At 47.2% G+C, this 21172-nt stretch overlaps 2 protein-coding genes across 4 annotated transcripts in view; one reads left to right on the forward strand and one right to left on the reverse strand.

Moving 5' to 3' along the window:
- TIMP3 (TIMP metallopeptidase inhibitor 3) overlaps positions 1–16882 on the forward strand; it is a 57094-nt gene extending 40212 nt beyond the window's left edge. Inside the window, exons 2-5 of the mRNA XM_067697867.1 lie at positions 3864–3946; positions 10913–11024; positions 11726–11847; positions 12956–16882. Coding sequence (XP_067553968.1) covers positions 3864–3946; positions 10913–11024; positions 11726–11847; positions 12956–13153 — 515 coding nt within the window. The 3' untranslated portion in view covers positions 13154–16882. The remainder of the gene's footprint in view (positions 1–3863; positions 3947–10912; positions 11025–11725; positions 11848–12955) is intronic.
- The window catches only part of SYN3 (synapsin III), a 458022-nt gene that overhangs the window by 286269 nt on the left and 150581 nt on the right, over positions 1–21172 (reverse strand). For all 3 annotated transcript variants that reach the window (XR_010932585.1, XM_067697868.1, XM_067697869.1), the window contains exon 6: positions 18757–18846. Coding sequence is in view for 2 of the 3 variants with exons in the window: in XM_067697868.1 (XP_067553969.1) it covers positions 18757–18846 (90 nt within the window). In the remaining variant the exon portion in view is untranslated. The remainder of the gene's footprint in view (positions 1–18756; positions 18847–21172) is intronic.

Genomic DNA, 21172 nt, shown 5'->3' on the forward strand with positions numbered 1-21172 from the left:
CCCAACCCATTTTCCCAGACGCCAACCCAGTTCACGCCCACGTAGGTTTACCTGCTGGAGGACACTAGGGAGACAGCGTGGGCGCCGCTCCACAGCATGGAGGAGAATAAAGAAAACCTGTGTCCAGCTAAGCCCGTCTGTAAAGTGGGCTTCCAGCCACATCAAGATGGTGGGAACGGCCAGACGTGCTGCCAGCTCCAAGTTTGGAACCATTTTCTGTTGTTGCTGAACCGTGACCTCCCTGCACCTCCCCTGTTCACTCTGGTCCCTGGGCCAGCCAACGCCTTGGGGGCACCCTGATTGCCAAACAGGAAAGTAAAAAATAGCACACATTTGAATTGCAGAGGAAAAACTGAAGCAAATAAAGACATTAATTCACAGACCAAATAGGCGGATTTGGGGTTGGCCAGCGATTTTACTTTGGAAGGACTTTGCGAATCTATGTGGGAGAGCAGAATGTTATTTAATTTTAGTTCAGTTTAATGCAGTTTTGTTTTTGTAAGGAGAACGCTGGTGTGGCCTCTGCACTGGGTCATCTCTGCTTCAATCTTTCTGGACCATGACCATGGGATCTTGTTTGGTACTGGCAGGTCACTCTTGGGCTACTATGGATGATGAGATGGGACAGGTACCTATGATGGAGTGGGTGCTCCAGGCCTAAATAACACCTTTAAGTTTGTTTTGACAAGTTAATGTGTGCTCCCCCACCTCTCCCTGAAATTTTACAAGACCAGAGTATTTTGATCAGCTTACCTTTCTCCTCATCCTAAGCAGAACCCCCAGGTTTTAGCTTATAGTGCATGTTAGAAGCCTAAAGATACTCTGTATGGACACACATAACAAAAGTCATGGTAGTGGTGGTAATGCTAATAACAGTGACAGCAAACACATAGGGTTTGGGATGGGCCACACACTGTCCTCAGTGTTTGTGCTACTTAACCCTCACAGCAACTTTATGAGATACTGTCATAGATTAGGAAACAAAGGCACAGAGGGGCTTAGTAACTTTCCTAAGGTCACACAGCACCAGTGCTGGGATTCAAACCCAGGCAGTCAGGCTCCAGGGACCTGGCTCTTCAATGCTATGTCATGTTGCTGCTCTACTAGTAATAAGTATATCACTTATAAGCCACGTGATGGGCACTGGGCCAAGACAATCAGAGATATTTAGGAGGAAGGAGCTCTGGGGACACAGGGGTTTGCCTGAGGCTGCATGGTAATGGTGGAACTCAAACTCAAATGTGGCTTCCTGATTACAAAAACTTACTCTCTTTTCCCTGAACTATTCTCAGATGAAAAGGTTCCAAGCTCAGACCATTTCGGGGTAAGGAAGGAATTGACTCACTGTGCATGCGGAAGCTTCCAGAATTACCCAGCTTTATAGGCCAGGTCTGCTTATGACATGTTATGTCTAAATGAAGTCAAGCCATTTTTGAGCCAGGAAAGGGTAGACGTTGCTATTTAAAGGAATCCCTTTTGCTTTTTTTCCTCCCAAGGCAAAGACTCACTCCTTCTTTTACCTTCTGTATTAATGAAGAAGCAGAAGATGGAGCCAAATCAATTCAGGAAGAATCAACAGGAAAGTCCTGGCAGACATGCCTTCTGCCCAACAGTTAAGCTGTTACAACCTGCCTGTGGGAGTTAATGTAGAGGAAATAGTCCCTGGGGCCTCTGGGAGGATGGCTCCCTGCCAAGGATGCTGTTTCAAAGTCAGACACAGAGGTGGGGGCAGAATCTTTAGGGAACTTGGTCTGGGATCTTGCCAAGCTCTCGTTTTTACAGCAGACTTGGAAACAGCCACTTGCCTCTTCCCAAATTGAGCTGCCTCTGCTGAATTGCTAACTTTGCCACTGGGCTCCGTGTTTTGCCATCCCTGGCAAGTAAGGTTTGGAGGGGCCATTGATTCATCTGGATCCTGACTTCAAGTCTGACTGGGAGAATAGGCTCCAAGCTCATCTGGGAAGAAACAGGATAGGATTCAGCTGGGGTAGGGGAGTTGGTTCCTAGTAAGGAAATTTTTAAGAGATTAGAGACAAGGAATTGAGAAACATGGTGGGACAACCAAAACAGGGAAGGATAACGGAGCTACCAGAATAGGCAGGTAGGGGTGTGTGTGTGTAGGGGGGTGTGTGTGTGTGTAAAGGGTAAGCTGTTTAACAAACATTTATTGAGCACCTGCTCTTTTTTGGGCTAAGTGCAATGTGAGGTAAGAAAGAGTGATAAGATCCTAGAGCTGGAAGAGTTCAATTTGATTCAAACACGGCCGTGATTCAAACACGGCTGCTATAAATGCAAAATCCACTCCATTCTGGTCAAAGTCCTAGCATGAGAGCATCCAGCCCCCTTTGATGGAGACACTCTCTGCCCCCATGACAGCACCGCCTCAATCCCCGACTTTGTTGCTAGTTCTTGTTATTAGATGACTTGTTCTTTGGCTGAGCCAATGAACGCAACTTCTTTGCAGTTTCTGAGTTCTGTCTTCAATATCTGTCCACTTGCTGGTTTGACAAATATTTGAAGATAGCTTCTTCACATACAATAGAAAAAGAAGCCTCTTATAATCTCCAGGTCAATCCCTCTCTTCTCTGTGTTCTTACTGCATGTAGTAAATGCCTTTCTTCCAGCCTTTGTCACACTGGGTCTGTCTAATTATTTTTGTATACATAGTCGACTAATATTTACTGAGCAACTCCCTTCTACCAGATGTTGTAGTAAGAAATTTCATAAGGTTTTTTGCTTAATCCTCATTCCAATTCCCTGACATAGGTAGTACATCCTCTTTACAGATAAGAAAATTGAGGCTCAAAATGAGGAAATGGTTTCACTTCTCTGTCAGTTTCCTCATCTGTGTAATGTGGATGCTAATACTGACCTTGTAGGGCAGTTGTGAGGAGTAAATAAGTAAAATGTACTCTTGCATATAGTAGGTGTGCGATAAATGGGAGCTATTTTTTCCAGTAACAATCCTTCCATGGGTCAGCCCATCCCATTTTTATCAATGATGATGATAATAATGATGATATTAATAACATTAATATACACTCTGTCCAAGACATAGTGCTGAGAGTTTTTCACATGCATTATCTTGCCCAATTCCTTCAATTCAGGTAACTGGTAACATTATTATCCTGTTCTGTAGAAGAGGAAATTGGAGGCCAGAAACAAAGTTACTTGCCCACAGTCATAATAGCCATAAAGAACAGGGCTGGGATTGGAAGAGTCTGGTTGGCTCCTAAGCCTCTGCTCCCAACTGCTTCTTCCTCTACCACATCCTTATTGAGCTGCTCTCTACTGCATCCCTTGCCATCTAAGTGCTGGGGACCAAGGGCCCCATCAGAGTGCCAACTGGGGCATGGAGGTCAAACTGGGGTACATCACAACCCTGTGGGTGTATTAGGATGCATGCAAAGGAAGAGTCCCAAATGAGGTAGATCTCAGAAAGCGGTCCTGGTAGAAAGAGAATAGGTCTGGGAGACCATGGGATTGTCAGAGGTGCGATGGAATGAGGGCAGGAGGCTCTAACAGAAGTAGATTTTGGATTATGGTGAAACCACAGAGTCACTCCTCCAGGGGTGAGTACAGCCTTAGAAATTTCCAGACTGCAACTATGAGCGTTTAGGGAAATTAACTCCAAAGATGTCTGTCTTCTCTTTCTCTTCCACTCCTCCCTGCCCACCCCCATCCCAGTGTCTCTTACCTGAATGCTTGCTCTTATAAACACAATCATCTATTCTAGTTGCTTCAGAATTACAAAGAAAACAATTCCAGACATACTGGGAGCTGGATGCCTACCCTGAGATGTGGTCCCTAAAGTGGTTCAGGCCTCCCTAACTTCCCTGTCTCTGTCTTGCCTTCTTCTACAGTGATCCGGGCCAAGGTGGTGGGGAAGAAGCTGGTGAAGGAGGGGCCCTTTGGCACACTGGTCTACACCATCAAGCAGATGAAGGTGAGTGACAGCAGCCTGATCCCAGGATTCAGGAGGGTTTGGGTTTTTTTTGTCAGAGTCTTGGCCAATGGAGGCAAGTGGGGTTGGACTTAGGGTGTGTGTTTGCTCAGTGTCTGAGCCCCAGCCCTAGCCCCTCCACCTGGCTGGAGAGGGCATAGATGAGGCAGCAGAAAGGGACAGGTGGTGGTGGTGGTGCTGGCTGCTTCATCCCAGAGCCAGGGCCAGTGGAGTCCCTCAGAGGCAGCTGTTAAGAAGCTGCGCTCTGGAACCAGACAGCAGAAAGCCCTGTTACCTAGTAACTATGAGACACTGGCCAAGTCACTGCCCCTCTCTGGACCTCAGTCTTCCCATCTGTAAAATGGGGGGAGGGATGTTGACTAGATCGTCTCTACAGGCTCTTCCGAGGTCTGACGTTTTAGGATTCAACAATGCCTGCTGGTTTTATGCAGTCACTGAGGTTACAACTTAGGTTTAACCTCTCAAAACTTTACATTAAACTTGTGCTGATCACAGGAACCTCAAGCCAAAGTAGGAACTTCACCCTCTCTCCCTATTTTCCCGGCTTTAATTGTCTTCTTGCATCCCATTAGTTAGCATCGTTTACAAAGCATGTTCACATAACTGAGCATATTTGTGAGGATGTTAACATTATGAAGCACATTCAGGAAGTATGCCCTAAGAAAAAGCACATCCGATTCAAAACCTAGGGAGCCTGCCTCCTAGTCTCAGCTCCATTCCTTCACCTGGCTCACTGGCCTTAGAACTGTCCCTTTTCCTGGGCTCAGTTTTGCCATATGTCAACAGTGTGAGGTTGGGCTGGGTACCCCTAAGAGCCCTCCTGGCTCAGGCATTTCAGGATTCTAAGTGCCCTGGGACACGGGCTGTGTTACTTCTAAGCAGGAGCTGGTTTGGGTGCCTCAGCACAGAGGACTGGGGCTCGACCCTGAACAACTTGGCAGCTGGTCCACCACTCCACCTTTGTAAGCACCTCCCTACATGCAGCACTCTGTGCCAGGAGCTGTGGAGGCCACAAGGAAGATGCGGTTCCTATGTTTAGGAACTATAGTCAGGCGGGAGAGAAGACACATGTGCAGGACTAATCAGGAGTCCGAGATGGGGGTGTGCCCAGGTCCCAGGGGACTGCTAGCCCTTGTACTCAGTGCTCACATTTGCATTCCCAGCAATTAGGGTGGGACCGGCAGGCAACAGGGACTTGGTAAATGCTTGTCCATCTAATGAGGGGACGAGTGTGAGACGCACTGGCCTGAAACTCCCGAGGAGACAATTTATGGGTAGAATTGAGAGGGGGAGTGACAAAGCCCCTGGGTTGTAACCAACCATCTCAGAGGCAGACCTCCAGGCCTCATAATTCCTGCATCCTGAGGCCTGAGGTTAGATGTACCAAGTTTGTGGAACCTGTTGCTTTGGATTCAATTTTGGAAACATCCACAGCATTCTGGTTATGTAATGTCCAGAGTCAGCCCTGGCCAGCTGCCCTTGGCTGCCCAAGCTTGGTCATGGGACCAGCTTATGTCTTCAGATGGCCATGGGGAGGGAAGAGTGGGTGGAGAGGGGACCAACAAGAGCAATAACAACCCAAAAAACCCACTGTGCAACCCCTGGAAGCTGGCAAGCAAATGCAAAAGCAGATTAGACAAAAGCAGAGGTTCAGGAGATGCATTCCCTGCCTGCTCTGGAATAATCCTTCACATTGTGAGACGCACTATGGTCAGCAGAGAGCTGGGAGGGGAAGAGGCTGGGAGCAGTGGTTCCTAAGTTTGCCTAGCTTCTCTCCTTCCTTCAAGGCCTGGATGCCAGGGTGACCAGAGGCCCTTGCTGTGGGCAGAATGTCCCATTCCCCCCTCACTGGAAACAGCCTCTAAGCAGTGTTTAGAGGCCAAATAACATTTGCCCACCCATCCACTTCAGAGCACACACACCCACTCCCAAGACACGGGTCTTTTGTTGTCCATTCACCATCTTTCACCCAGGTCCATGGATCAGAGTGCTGGACGTTAGAAAATAAATTCCCTTGATTTACTTGTGACAGAGGCTCAAAGGGAAATGAGTTGTCCAGAATCACACATTTAATTAAAGCTAGATCTGGTTCCCAAGCTGAGGTGTCAGGGTTCCTTCCCAATCCTGTGTGCTCTTTACAGTGACTCCCAAAATATCCCTGCCATCTTACTTTGATCATCAACCACTATCTAGTACGTTTTATTAACTCTGCCCTGCTACCAGCCCAATATTAGATAACCTATAGAACTGGTCATTGCCCTTCTATCCAAACAGCCCCTGGATTCTGCTGGTCTCCAGGTACCAGTCTGCTAATCCAAGAAGGTACAAGACATAGGAGTAGGAGTAGGCCATTCAGTCACCCTCCCTCCCTCCCTCCCTCATGTCCTTTCTTCTCTCCCTCCTCCCCACGCTCTCAGTGCTTCTGTGCTTTGCACTGTGCTTTTTTGAGCTGAGGATGCAAAGATATATATATATATTTTTGGCGGTACACGGGCCTCTCACTATTGTGGCCTCTCCTGCTGCGGAGCACAGGCTCCGGACGCGCAGGCTCAGTGGCCATGGCTCACAGGCCCAGCCGCTCCGCGGCATGTGGGATCCTCCCGGACCGGGGCACGAACCCGTGTCCCCTGCATCGGCAGGCGGACTCTCAACCACTGCAGCACCAGGGAAGCCCCAAAGATAATTGTTATAATGATGGGGGAACAATTCTCACCACAACCCTGTGAAATAGATACACATTATCCTTTATTTTACAGGTGATATTTGGAAAGGCTAAACAACTGTCAAGATTGTATAGTCAGAAAGTAGTAAACTAGAGCGAAATTAGCATTTTTGCCTACAGGGAGATTACAGAGCAGTGGAGCAGCAGGCTGATTCATCATTCCCACCCACTTTGGGGGCTCCCCCCACCCCATTTGTATCTAGTTCCCCTAGGGAACAAAAGGAGGTTAACTTGGGTTTGTGGATTTGTCATCCAGCAGTGTAGCTCTTGACTTGCAAAGGGTGTATGGAAAAATATCTTTGTAGGAGGGAAGGGGGAGAGGCCAGAGAGGGGAGTCTGCAGGAGTTTTGGCACTGGTCCCTGGGCGCTTTGTTCTAGCGGATTAGAGTCTACCCCAGAGAGTCAGCCGGGGAAAGCAAGGACTCCCTTAGAGCAGGACTAAAGGAACGGGGAAAACGTGAGAATTTGAGCTGCTCTGTCTGACCTCTCTTCTCTCTCAGAGTTCCCACCCCCTCCCCCCAAAACCTCTCACCAGATGAAAGGCAGGCAGACCCTCTCCCATATGCTAATTCCAGGGCCTCTGGTCCTCCTTTCAGGCATCTCTTGAGTGTGCAGTGACCCACAGGTGTGTTTGGGGGCAGGGGAAGGGTGTTAGAATGTTGAGGGAGCTTATTGCAAACCCAAACATGGAGATTCGCTGGGGCTGAGGTGCTGGGCTGTGGTACAAAGGTGGAAGTTTCCAGAATTGGATGTTCTAATCTTTGGGGATCTTATCTCTTATCAGGACCATGAGAAAGCATCTGCTTTGCCTGTAGCTTTAGTTTATGCCATGGAGACATGCTCTCAGGCTGGCTGCAGGGGACAGCACGTGGGGGACATTATGTCCCAGCTGGTCTTGGGAAAGGCCCATGGGGAGGCCCGCTGGTCATGTGCTGTGCATGTCCTGACTCTGGGCAGGACAGATCTGCTGGACAATCGGAATGCTTGGCCCCCAGTGACTTCCTTCCTTCAAGGCTTTGTCTAATCAAATGATTAATAGCATTTGAAGCTATTTGAAGCTCCAGCTGGAAGCCTCTCTGACCGCCCCAGCCTATGGGGAACTGTTCTCCTCCTCCAAATGCCTGTGACTCTGTTCTCGTGTGCTCTGCCACCCCAGCTAGACAGCCCATTCTGTGAGAGAAAAATCCATGTACTTGGTACCTCAGTCAGGTATCTAATGTCTCTGAAACTCGGTTGCTTATAAGAATCAGTTGTGAGTTTAAATGAGTTCATGATATAAAGCAGTATCCAGCACAGTGCTGTAGGCATGCCAGAAATATCTGACATAGTGGTGACAGTTCATGCTGCAAGTATAAAGACCACACATTCCATAAGAAATAGGGAAAACTCCCCAAACTCAAAAATTTCTTTCCCACGTTATTTGCCCCTTCACCCCAAGGGAAGTTAACTCCTTAGAACTTCATGTAGATACTATCACAAAGCGAAGCCAAGCCCAGAGGCTTGTAGAGTCCAATGTGGTGTATATACAATATTGCAATTAAATATTATAATGGAATATTATTCAGCCTTAAAAAAGGAAATCCTGTCATTTTGACAACAAAGATGAACCTGGAGGACATTATGCTAAGTATAAGCCAGACACAGAAAGAAAAATAATGCATGATCTCACATATTCGTGGAATCTAAAAAAGTCGAATTCTTAGAAGCAGAGAGTAGAATGGTGGTTACCAGGGTCTAGGAGGTGGGGGAAATGCGGAGATGTTGGTGAAAGGGTACAGATTTTCAGTACTGCAGGATGCGTAAGTTCTGGAGAGCTAGTGGACAGCTAGCTGGACAGCTAGGGGACTATGGTTACCAACACTGTACTACATACTAGAAAGTTGTTAAGAGAGTAGATGTTGTGTTCTCACACATAAAAAGGTAACTATATGAGGTGATGGATGTGTTAACTAGCTTCATTGTGGTAATCACAATGTATACATATATCAAAACCTCCCCTTACACTGATACACTTTTTATCTGTCAGTCATACCTCAGTAAAGCTGGGGGAAAAAAGAGCAACCTGTCTACGTCTGAAACCGGCTTTAACTACTTGCACTTAAGTGATGAGGCTGGGCAAGACATGTAGGAAGAAGAGGACCAAATCCTTCCCTCTGCTTATTACGAACTTTAGTATAACTGGCTTTAAACTAATTTTTACTAAAGGTATGCCAAGTGCTATTCTAAGGCATTTAATTCTCAAAAACGCTATATGAAGTAACTGCTTTGCCCCAATTTACAGATGAAGAAACTGAGGCCCAAAGATGGTACGTAACTTTCCAAGAGGCAAATAAGTGGCAGAGACAAGATGCAGACTCTGGCTGTCTGTCCACAGAACCCAAGTTTACCATTAATCTTCCATTGCATCGGCTGGATCAGATTAACACCCTTTCCAATTCTGAGATTCTGAGATTCTCTGATTTCAGGACATTATAAACCTGTTATAACCCTCCTAAGTTTGTCAAACCAATTCTCGGTCTCTATGACTACAAACCTAATAATACTTTAGGATACTTTAGGATCAATATTTAGATCAAACTGGATTATTATAAAGAAAAGACAACAAAATGAGTAAAACCTGCCTTTACCATACATTTACCATATTATTTTCAGAATTGACCCTGAAAGGCAGCTCTGTATTTGTCAGACTCAGTCATTTATAATGTGTTAAGATTTTGGCTCCATATGCAAGTGCTAGAAACCATATTAAAATAAAGGGTTCTTCAATTCAAAAGTAGCAGAGATGCCAAGCTGATTTCAACAAGCTGAGTTCTTACTGGGCAGGGGCTTGATTCTTACCCATAAAGCAGAAAAGAGATACAGGGGACAGACCAACATGGAATAAACTGAGTCTCCAACAGGCTGGCCTGAAAGACCTAGAGAGAGTACTGAGTTGGAACACTTGCCAAAAAGTCAAGGGTCATCCACACCAAAGTGAGAAGCTGTTGGGCCTGGGAGTGAGTACAGGGGACGTTCTCCCGAGGCCACACTTGATGGCATGCACACAGCAGCACCCTTAAGCATGGTTCCTGTTAAAGCCAGAGAGGCACCATCCATCACTGAGGAAGTGGGGGGTAGGATGTGACACGCCCGTGCTCCCCGAGAGCACAGCTCAAAACTGAGAGGACAGCACTTCTCGCTGCTCTTGGCTGCATTTCCTCATTCATCTGGAGAGCCTCCCGGGAAAAGAGGGTTAAGAAGGGAGGCCAGGTAAATTAAAAGCACCTGCACCGATGGTTGCACACAATTAGAACAGCACTCCCCTTAAAAAGGCAGAGGCTCCCAAACCCTGTCGGTCCAAGAGACCCTTTGTGATGGCAGAGGGCCTCATGGACCACCTACCCCCGCCAGCCAGTCGCCACTTAAAAGAAGATGGGGAGAAAGAAAAACAGCCCATTAGACTGAATGGGAGGCACTTAGATGAGACACCAATGAGGTGATGTCTGGCTTTTTATTACCATTAGTAAATTACTTATGCATGCCAGGAACTAAAATAGAGACGTTGTCTTATTGGAAACCCTTGGGATAAGCCTAGAGACCACCAGCCATCCAGGGCCTGTGTACTCTGAGAACTGGGGGATAATGGGATTCGGCAACACCTCGGTGCCCCCTCCCACCTCCACCAGCTCACATGGTTAGCAGTTGTCTCAACAGATCCGGGCCCACATAATGCTCGTGGACTTGACCTGGAATAACCAAGTGGGTTCAGCCTCTGTTACATTCACACCAGTGGCTCTGAGCGCATGCTTACAAAGGAGGCACGATAGCTATAAATGGCACCTGCCTGCATCAGAGGCCCTTAGCCATGAACTTGTGAGGCTGCACTGGGAGACAGCATAGGATAATGGTTAAGAGCAGATTCCCCTGCTTGGATGCCTACCTCTGCTATTCGCCAACCGTGTGGCCTTAGACAAGCCACTTAATCTGCCTAGGCCTCAGGCTCCTCATCTGTAAAATGGAATGGGAGGTGTGACTGGATGGATGGGAAGGCTTCTCGGGGAAGGCACCACCCATGGCTCAGACAAGTGAGGAGCAGGTGGCCTCGTCTCTGAAGTGAAGACCCTGGGGTAGGTAGGTCAGTGACCGGCCACATAGTGGCCTATTAGGGGAATCCGATCCCACAGCCCAAATGACAGCATGTGTTCTGAGCCCTGGTCCCCCTCTCATGATATTCCTTCTGCCCACAGATGTACCGAGGCTTCACCAAGATGCCCCACGTGCAGTACATCCACACAGAAGCTTCCGAAAGTCTCTGTGGCCTTAAGCTAGAGGTCAACAAGTACCAGTACCTGCTGACAGGTAACGGCCAAATCCAGCATCTAGGCCAGGGTTTGGCCAAGGTCCACTGTTCCTTCACTTTAGAGGATGGAGAAGGAATGGTAGACCCAGCAGTGTTCTCAGGACTTTGGCGATGAGCCCACTGACTTATAAGGAATACCTAGTGTTGAGTCCATCTTGCTTGACCAGTGGTGGGAGCTTGAAGTTCCTACAGTGAGGCTGGATTTTAGTCTCCGCTCCACCACTGACTCTGGGGAGGAAACCTAGTTTTGCCTGGTTTTGCAATTTCTCAGCTTTACTGTAAATGAAAAGAAATTGCTAGTACCTATTGCTCTCCACATCTTAGGACAACCTATTAGGTCTGTCTTTGAAACTTATCCACCTTTAGGCAGTCAACGTAGAAAGGAAAAAACAAAAGCAAGATCAAAAAGCCATTGACACGGGAAGAGAATAGTTGGTCTCTGGCCCCAGCTCCAGTGCTTACTGGGTTTGGGACCTTCTGCAAATCGCTTAACCTCTCTGAACTTAATTTTCTGTATTTGGAAAATGGGAATACAACTCATCCTAAAAGGTGTTGGGGAGGATGAAATAAAACCATGGGACTGAAGAGTACGTAGCACAGTTCCTGGCCTAAGGGGGTTACTCAGTAGGTATGAATTCTTCCTCTTCTGGCTGGGTTCTGGACAAAATAACCCCCGCTTGTTGTCCCTCTCCTCCTCTAGGCCGTGTCTATGATGGCAAGATGTACACAGGACTGTGTAACTTCGTGGAGAGGTGGGACCAGCTCACCCTCTCCCAGCGCAAGGGGTTGAACTATCGATATCATCTGGGTTGTAATTGCAAGGTAAGCCCCAGGGAGAGCAGGCAGGGGAGGTGCTGGCTCGCAGCCCCAGAAACATCAGCTCCTACAGTACTGGGCACTGGGCCGTGAGGCTGGGAAGGGTGTGCATGTCAGGCCTGAGCAGAGGGGCAGGTCCGAGAAGGAGTGGTGAGGAATGTTGCACCAGGCTGAGCAGTGAAGAAGGCGAGGAAAGAATGACTTTCTGCTGTAATATGTGCTGCCCACTTGGCAGCTGCCAGGGCATGAGGGCTCTTCAGCATCCTTGGCCCCTCCCGTGGCTCAAGGTTGTGGCAGGTACAGGATCCTTACGTTGGCAGGTCCTGCCCAGCAGCCCCAAGTGGGTTCACCTAGGCAGCTGACGCACTGGTGGTCCCCGCCCCAGGTGGGCAAGCTGGCGCAGGACTGCTGATACCACTTGCTGCAGAGGGTCACTCTTCAACCTGGCCCAACTCCTTGACCCAAGCACAGGGTCAGGGCACACAGCCTTGCTGCTGTGGGAGGCAGTTAGGCCATTCTCTCAGTTAATTCTCACAACAACTCTGCCAAATGGGACAATAGTGATTATGACTAGTACAGTTTTAATTGTCCCCATTTTGCAGAGGAGGAAACAGAGACCTAGAGAGCTTAAGTAGCTAGCCCTAAGTCACACAGCTCACTAAGTCTGATTTCTAGCCTAGGGCAGCTGGACTCTACAGTGTATGCTTTAATCTTTCTAATTTCTCAATTCCCTACAACAGCTGAGAGCTCCCGCCTTTGCCTGTTACCATTTGAGAGGGAAAGCACTCCCAAATGTCTAATTCTACCACTTTCTGGCTGTGTGACCTGGGGCAAGTTACTTAACCTCTCTCAGGCTCTATTCTTTGTAAAAGGGAGATAAATCTGTTATGAGAATTAAAGAGAATAATATAGAAGCACTTAGCAGAATGTCTGGTACACAGTAGGTGCTCAATTAAGTGTTGGTGAGTGTTATTTATATTATTTTCACTAAGGGAGTGATGTGGCTGGGCTCCACCTGCAGTGGTCCCAAGTTCTGAATCCAGTCTCAGGCAAGCATCAGGCCTAGGTCCACCACAGCAGGCTCCACCAACCTTTGGTTGTTATCTCACTGCAGATCAAATCCTGCTACTACCTGCCTTGCTTTGTGACCTCCAAGAACGAGTGTCTCTGGACTGACATGCTCTCCAATTTTGGCTACCCTGGCTACCAGTCCAAACACTATGCCTGCATCCGGCAGAAGGGTGGCTACTGCAGCTGGTACCGAGGATGGGCCCCCCCGGACAAAAGCATCATCAATGCCACAGACCCCTGAGTGCCAGACCCTGCCCCAACTCACTTCCCTCCTTTCCCACTGAGCTTCCCTTGGACACTAACTCTTCCCAGATGATGACAATGAAATTAGTGCCTGTTTTCTTGCAAATTTAGCACTTCGAACACTTAAAGGAAAATCTATGCTGTCATATGGAGTTTATTTGGAACCATCCTCCTGGCCCCACCCTTCCCTTTCTTTTTGGTTTTGACATCACCCATTTCCACCTGGAAATTTTTGGTGCCATGCCGGAAAGAATGAGGAACGTATATTCTTCTTTGTGATGATATAATCTATATTTTTTTAGGAAAACAAAAATTGAAAAACTACCCAATTTGGGCATTGTAATACCTACCCCTCTTTCTTCTTCCCCATCTCACCATCTCCCAGACCCTCCTCCCTTTGCCCTTCTCTTCCCCCTTCCCCAGTACATAAAGGACACAGACAAGGAAGCTGCTGAAAAGCCAACTGTTTCAAATCAGTCAAGGGCAGCAAGCAGATAGACTCAAGGTACGCAGAAGATCTTATACACCAAGGAGATGCTACTGCATGTCCCCACCAGACTATGTCTGTCTGTGTCTGCACGTGAGAGTGAGGGAGGGGAGGAAGAAACTGCAAGAGGGTCTGGATGATGCAGTACACACACAATTCCCCAGCCCAACGATGCTTGGGTTGACCAGATGTTTCTGAGTCTGGAGCAAGCAGCCAGGCCAGAATAACAGAACTTTCTTAGTTGGTGAAGACTTAAACATCTGCCTGAGGTCAGGAGGCAATTTGCCTGCCTTGGACAAAAGCTCAGGTGAAAGACTGAGATGAATGTCTTTCCTCTCCCTGCCTCCCACAAGATTTCCTCCTGGAAAACTCTTTAGTAGATTTGGCCAGGAGCTTGCCTTTATGTAAATTGGAGAGATACAAACACAGTACACTATCCACAGATACAGAACCAGTAGATATGGGTAGAGAATACTATTTCCAAAGTAGCATTTATCTCACCTAGGGGGATGTGTTTGCATACACATTTGCATATACCCACATGGGGACATAAGCTAATTTTTTACAGGACACAGAATTCTGTTCAATGCTGTTAAATACACCAATAGTTTAATCTCTTCTATTTTGTTGTTGTTGCTTGTTTAAAGAAAATCATGACATTCCAAGTTGACCTTTTTTTTTTTTTTCATTTTAATTAAAATTTGAAATTCTGAGCACCCTCAGCATCCCTCTAATTGGGGTCTTCTGACCTCTGTCCCTCTCCTTTTCTCCTGCTTCATGTTTGGGGCCTTCGTTTAACTGCCTTACAGGCTTGGCTCAGATGGGAGATGAGAGTGAATGTGGGTCAGGGGCCTGGGCACAGGAAGGAAAGCTGCAGTGCCCTGCCTTGGCTAGATGGCCACCTTTCCTGGGTTTGGGGACAACTTGCTCCTCTTCCTCCAGCTTACTGGTGGGTGAATGCCACCTCCTGAGGTCCTCAGCTCATAAAGTTAAAATTGGTGGTCATTGGGAAAGCCTTACTCTGCAATCAGCTGTAGGGTTTTTGTTGTGTTTTTTGAAGTAAAACTATAATATAAATTCTCTGATTAAATAAAATTATTTTAAGTTTTAGTGTTGAAAGTGAGATGCCAAGAGTAGGTGATAATGTATATTTTACAGAATTGGGGATGGTAGGATGGTTACATTTAACATGATTGCTCTGTCTCTTTTTTCAGATTATGGGTATTTATCCTGTATTAGTATTTGTATCTTCAGTTCATTCCACTTTAGGAAACAGAGCTGCCAACTGAAACAGGAGAAAAAAAAAAAAAGAAGCAGACAATACATTGTAATGTCTCGCACACAAATGCAAATGCCCAGGCAAGGTGTTTGGCAGGACCCCAGTGCAGGAAGGCAGTACAGGCATCCGGTTTCCTTGGGATTGATTTCATTACCTACCTTTCACCTTGTGGTTATGACATCTGGCATACAGGAAATGGGGGTGGGGGGGGCAGGTGGGGGGGGTGGTGCTTTGCTCTCTCAATGGGGCAGCGTGAGCAGGAGAAGCTGAGGTCAGCAGGCCAGTGGTTTTTAAGGGGTGAGCCCCAGACTTGGTGTTTTAAGATTTTCTTTATTTGGACCTCAAAGTCCTATAAGGTGGAACCCCTAACCCAACCTGCACAAGTGCCCTCCCACAATTGGGCATTAGTGTGACCTCCATGAGGCATCTGGCTTTTCTTGGTCCCTGGTGGGGTCATCTCCACTCACACAAGGAGGGGCTTGAGGTGAGGCCTGAGCATGTGTCACCTGAAGTTTCCCTCTGAAAAGTTGGTGGAACCACAGTCCCATCTGCCAGGCCCTGGCAAGGAAAACAGCAGGTCCTGAGCAAAGAAGGGTCCTTTGCAGAGTGATGTCAGAGGGCGGTTTTTGAGCTTTCTATAAGCTATAGCTTTGTTTATTTCACTTGTTCACTTACTGTATAATTTAAAGTCATTTATGTAGCTGAGACACTTCTGTATTTCATTCATATCGTGAACGTTTTATTTTGCTAAATCTTATGTCATGTGTAGGCTGTAATATGTGTACATTGTGTTTAAGAGGAAAAAGAAAAAAAAACAAAACCCACACGCCGCCATTTTCCTGAATCAAATTCTACAGTGGAACGGAGGGTAAATACTTCTACTGCGCAGGCAGCTAGACTGGCGAATTGGGGAAACTAGAAGGAACTAGCACTAGAGACTCCTCCAGACTCCTCCCTATCGGCATCCTCGTGGCTTTCTGGACTAGGAGGGAAGAGAGAAAAAATAGCAAGTACATTCACATCCTTGCTCTGAGGCACCTGGCCCTGGGCAGTCTGCTGGTCATTCCCATTCCCTTCTCCCTCTAGTCCGTTTGTCCACCCCATTGGGAAGCCACGATTTCTCCTAAAAATCCAGGGCTGTGGGACCTGCGATTCCAAGCTCTCTTGGCCTCCTCTGGCCATCTCTTCTGTCTCCCTATCCAAAAGCACCACACCCAGGCTCTCACCTTTCAGGCCAGTGCTCCATCTGGCCAGGGTAGATAATACTGGGAGACTCCTGTGCTTTAGCCTTACCCAGCCCCAGACCCTACATCATGGCAATCAAGCTACAGCCCATGAGCACCATTTTTCATACCATGGTTCTTGAGCAATTAAACAAATGACTTATTGGAACAGCTGTCTCATAGGAACTGTGGTCCCCAGGAGACAATACCCTCCCCCCCCCGCCTCTGCCCTTCATCATATGCTCAACGATCAACAATATGGATTAACCAAAAATGACACCCAAGTGTTTGGCTCCTGGCTGCCAAAGTAAAAATATCACTAAAATAGTTTTACACAAGAAAAACACTTAAATTCTGACAGCAAAAGCAAAACAAAATGGGGGAGTGCTGGGGAGACAGATACCAACAGCTTCCAAATTGGCTCTTGGGAGACACGAGGAGGGCTCATACTCCAAGGGGAGGGGCTTCGTAAATTCTCCCATGACCCCCACCTTCCTCCTTAGCCGGTCTGCTGTCCTGAGACCCAGAAGTGATGGAGAGAAACCAACCAGAGAAAACCCTGTCTGGAAGGAATGTATTTGTTGCTAAATTTTGTAGCACTGTTTACAGTTTTCCTCCATGTTATTTATGAATTTTATATGCCGTGAATGTATATTGTCTTGTAATGTTGCATAATGTTCACTTTTTATAGTGTGTCCTTTATTCTAAACAGTAAAGTGGTTTTATTTCTATCACACACCTGATAGAGTCTCTTGTCTCCTTGTGTCCTGACTGCCATTGTGGGTTATAGGGATCACAGAGGGCTTTGGAAGCCAGGTCCTGCCTGCTTTGGCTCCTGGTCTGTGCCCACTCCCCTCCCTCCGCTCACTTCTACAGCATGGACCCACCTGCCCCAGTCAGGTGCATTTTCAGGAGCAGCATCTTAGCTTTCCTCCTGCCTGCTAATCCAGCCCTGACCTTGCTCCCTGATTCTATGGCCAGGGTTCTCCCTAGTTCTACGGAATCTGGATCAATATCGAATTGCCAATTAGTGGTACAGGTATTCCCAGACTGGGCCCCTGACTTGGCCTTCCCTGGTGGGAAGAATCTTCCTAAGAATCTCAGCCTGGTGGAAGTGGGAGGGGGAGGGGGAGGCTCAAACAGCAGTCCTTGATGCCAAATGCCTGCCTGAAATTCCGAGTAGGGCTTGGCCTAGTTGGGAATGCCAGGAACTCACTACAGCCAGCCAGCGCCTCCCAGAACGTACAGCTGGGCCTGTCACCCTCAACGGGCTGGGCTGGCTGCAGACCCCTCACCCAACTTTCATCCCATTGTTGACAGTGTTCCAGGGTATGGCTCTGCCCCTATTTTAAAGCTACTCTATTTTGAGCACCTATCATATGCCAAGCACAGCACCCTATACACATGATCACATTAAATCTCAACAACCCAATGAGGTAGTTCCACTGTCATCCATGGTTTTTGGCTGAGGAAGCTGAGGCTCTCAGAGACCCAAGACCTAGTAAGTAGGCAGAACTGGGATTCAAACTCAGGCTGGTTTGAGGATAAACCCTGCATTTTCTCCACAGTGTTCTCACTTAGTTGGAATATGCCGGGTTGCACATGCCCTTCTCATTCCAACCAGTACATCCTGGATTCTATGACTCCTCTCACTGCATCACACACAAGGGAAAGATAATCAATGAGAAATGTTTCTGCCTGGTTAGACTGTCCCCTACCTGGAGACACCTATCAGTGTCTCCAAACAGGATTGTCAAGCTCAGCAGCCTAAGCTTGGGATTCTACAAGCACAGCATCATCCTCAGCTGAGATTACTGAATACCCTATTAACTCTCTTGTTCCCCAAGACTCACATTCCTTGCAAGGCATGCATGGGGCCATGGCCCTGCATTCCTTTGTCCAGTTTAACAAGACCACCGACCATGAAAGCAGGCATGTCACGGGCTATTTCCAGCTGCCCAGAACTCTTGATCCAACTTCTTCTGGCTGCAGGATGAAGAACTCTCCACCTCATCCCAAAAGATGTTCACCTTTCCCACCATCCAAATGGGAGGCTATCCCACATATTCCGAATGGAAGGCTATCCCACATACTCTGAATTCTCTGGGAAGCTCCAACCACTTCCCAGAGACAACCTTGAGTATATTCAAAAGTTGGAATGCGAAGAGGATGCACAAGGAAACTGCCCTTTGACGATCAATGCAAACAAAATATTACTGCTTTTATTAAAATAAGAGTTGAAACCAGGTCCTGCACAGGGCTCAAGGGTTCAAGGTAACATCCAACCTTTGAAACATCTTTCACCTTTATTATCAACCTTTGGTTCCAATATGCCAGCTCAAGTTGTCCCCTGATTTGCTGAAAATTCCCAATGTCCCAAGGAATGCTGTCCATCTTTGTCATTTGCTCTACTGCCTGAATTTTACCTGGAGACCTGACCCTTCTCCTAGGAAAGCCAGGTATTCCTATAGGATGTCACAGCTCTTCCTTAGAGCCTAGGTGGTCAAGGAGCAGCCCCTGAGCCCATCTCCTCCATTCAAATGGACTAAGTACATGGACAACTGTGTTTATGCCATATCACAAAAATAAGCAGAGTAAAAAAGGGCACTCACCATTGGCTTATGGTTGGGGAAAAACGTTTGCTCCACAAGCGGGAACTTCTCAGGACCCAGGGAATGGAAGATCTTAATGAGTTGAGAGAACTAGGGAAGAATACGAGAGAACATTGGTCAACCGTTGTTACCCAGTATGTACCAACCCCTTCATTCCTGCCAGGTCCACTAAGTTCTGCTCAATCACATTTCATAAGCATTTTCTACACTCTTAGCATTTCACACAAGCACAAGCTGCTGACCTTCATGCCATGTTCCCTGCCTGCAATGCCCTTCTTTTTTGAGAGGCATTTGTGTAGTAGTTTATGGTGTAGACTCTGGGTTCAAATTCTCTACCACTTACTAGCTGTGTAACCTTGAAAGTCATTTCAGATTTCTGAGCTTCAGTTTCCTCATTTGTAAATGGAGAAAACAAGAGATCCAACCTGACAGGATTGTTGTAAGGATTAAATATACAGTGTATTAAAAGCAAGCCCTGCTCCATAGGTACACCTGAATGTTGGCTATGTTAGTAGTAAGTATTTTCTCTGCTTTTAGAAACCCCACTCATTTCCAACAGCACAAGCTGCATCCCTTCCACACTGTGCTCCCCCTGCTTCAGCGCTTCCTAGTTTTGCCATGGAGATAGTTACTGTCTCCAGAGCTAGTGGATAAGCTCCTGAAAAGCAGACCTCAGACTTACAGTCTCCTCTATCACCCACCCTACTCAGCACCCTGGGAGTTCATTCTGTGCCCAGCACTGTGCCTTAATATTGGGGCAACACACTGAACACGTAGACCAGGCCTGGAGGAAAGACTGCCTGTGGGCAGATGGTTGGGATAATAATGTCTTGCTGGAGGGAAGCGAGGGGGTTATGGGACCTGGAAGAGGGACAGAGTGGGGGTGAGGATGACTCCCTGGAGCAGATGACATAAGAGAAGGAAGAGGGCACTCCAGGTGTGCAGTGAAACAACTGTGTGCTGGAGACACTCAGTGGCTGCCATGGCTGTGGCCTTGGGTGCAAGGGACAGTGAGAGAGGAGGCTGGAGAGTGATCCATTACAGACCACCAGGAGCCTTAGAGGCCAGACAAAGAGCTGGGAATTCACCCAGAAGGCAAAGGGGAGCTGCTGGTGAACAAAAGCAGGGAAGAGAAAGGTAGACGCTGATCACGAAGAAGAAATATGCTGCAATGTGTGGCCTAACGTGGATGCCCAATGGCTAGAAGAGGAGCTAAGTCTTGTGCCAAACTTACTTTGGGGTAACTCAACACTAAGAGCTCACAAAGAAAGAACAGGTAACTTAGGAACTTTCGGCATCAGGCCAGGATTGGTCTGTAGATTCTTGGGCTGTAACCTGCAGCTGTGGTGCAACACGGTGTCAGTTTAGTGGGCTCGAGGGACCTCAGAAATATGGAAAATGATGGGAGGGTCCCTCATTCTACAGATAAGGAAACTGAAGTCCAGAGAAGGAGAGTAATTCCATAATCAAGCAGGAGTTTTGGATATGCCCAGCTTCACTACCTCCTACTGGCTGCATGATCCTCAGTTTCCTCATCTGTACAATGGAGATATTAGAAACACCTACTATCAGGGTGGTTCAAGGATTAAATATAATACGCATGTGAAGGGCTCAGAGTGCAGTTAGTGCTAATAAATGGTAGTTGCTACCATGACCATGACTGTGTGGGAAAACAAGGAAGGTGAACTAATACTACCTAGGACCTTTCTGGGATGTTGCAGGCCTAAAAGCTTGGTTAGGGAAGAATGAGAAGGAGACCAAAGCCTTGGTAACAGTGGTTAAAGACTATCTATATCTATTAAAGTAATGCATGTATGCATTCAATAAATACTGAGTGCCAGCTCTGCAGAGACCTCGTTCCTAATACTAGGGACAATAATAGTTGTTACCATTTTTTGAGTATGTACTTAATGCCACCCACCATTCTAAGTACTTTACATGTATTAAGTCATAACCCTACCAGGAGGGCCCTATTTTTATCATCCTTTTACAAATATGGAAGATAAACTCAGAGAGATCAAGCAAGTTGCACAACGCTAATCAGCTCATAAATGGAGAAGCCTGGACCTAGGCAGTCTGGCTCCAGAGCCCATGTTCTCAACCACTGCCCTACCACCAGGAGACCATGCAGAGAGACAAGAAAAGAAGAGATGAGATGGCTAGGAGCTTCATAGAGCACATCCTACACACCCCCAACCTCTACCTTTCCTCTTCCCCTTCTCTGCTTTGTTTTCCCCTTGACACTTGTCATGTCATATTAAATATGTGGCATGTCTATTTACATACTTCATGTGCCCCTGCTCACTACAATGTAAGATCTGGGGATTTTGGTCTGATTTGCTCACTGCCATGTTCCTAGAACTTAGAACAGTCCCTGGAACATAGTAGGTGCTCTGTTTGTTGCATGAATAGATTA

Source organism: Pseudorca crassidens, chromosome 11, assembly GCF_039906515.1.
Source record: "Pseudorca crassidens isolate mPseCra1 chromosome 11, mPseCra1.hap1, whole genome shotgun sequence".
Classification (NCBI taxonomy): domain Eukaryota; kingdom Metazoa; phylum Chordata; class Mammalia; order Artiodactyla; family Delphinidae; genus Pseudorca; species Pseudorca crassidens.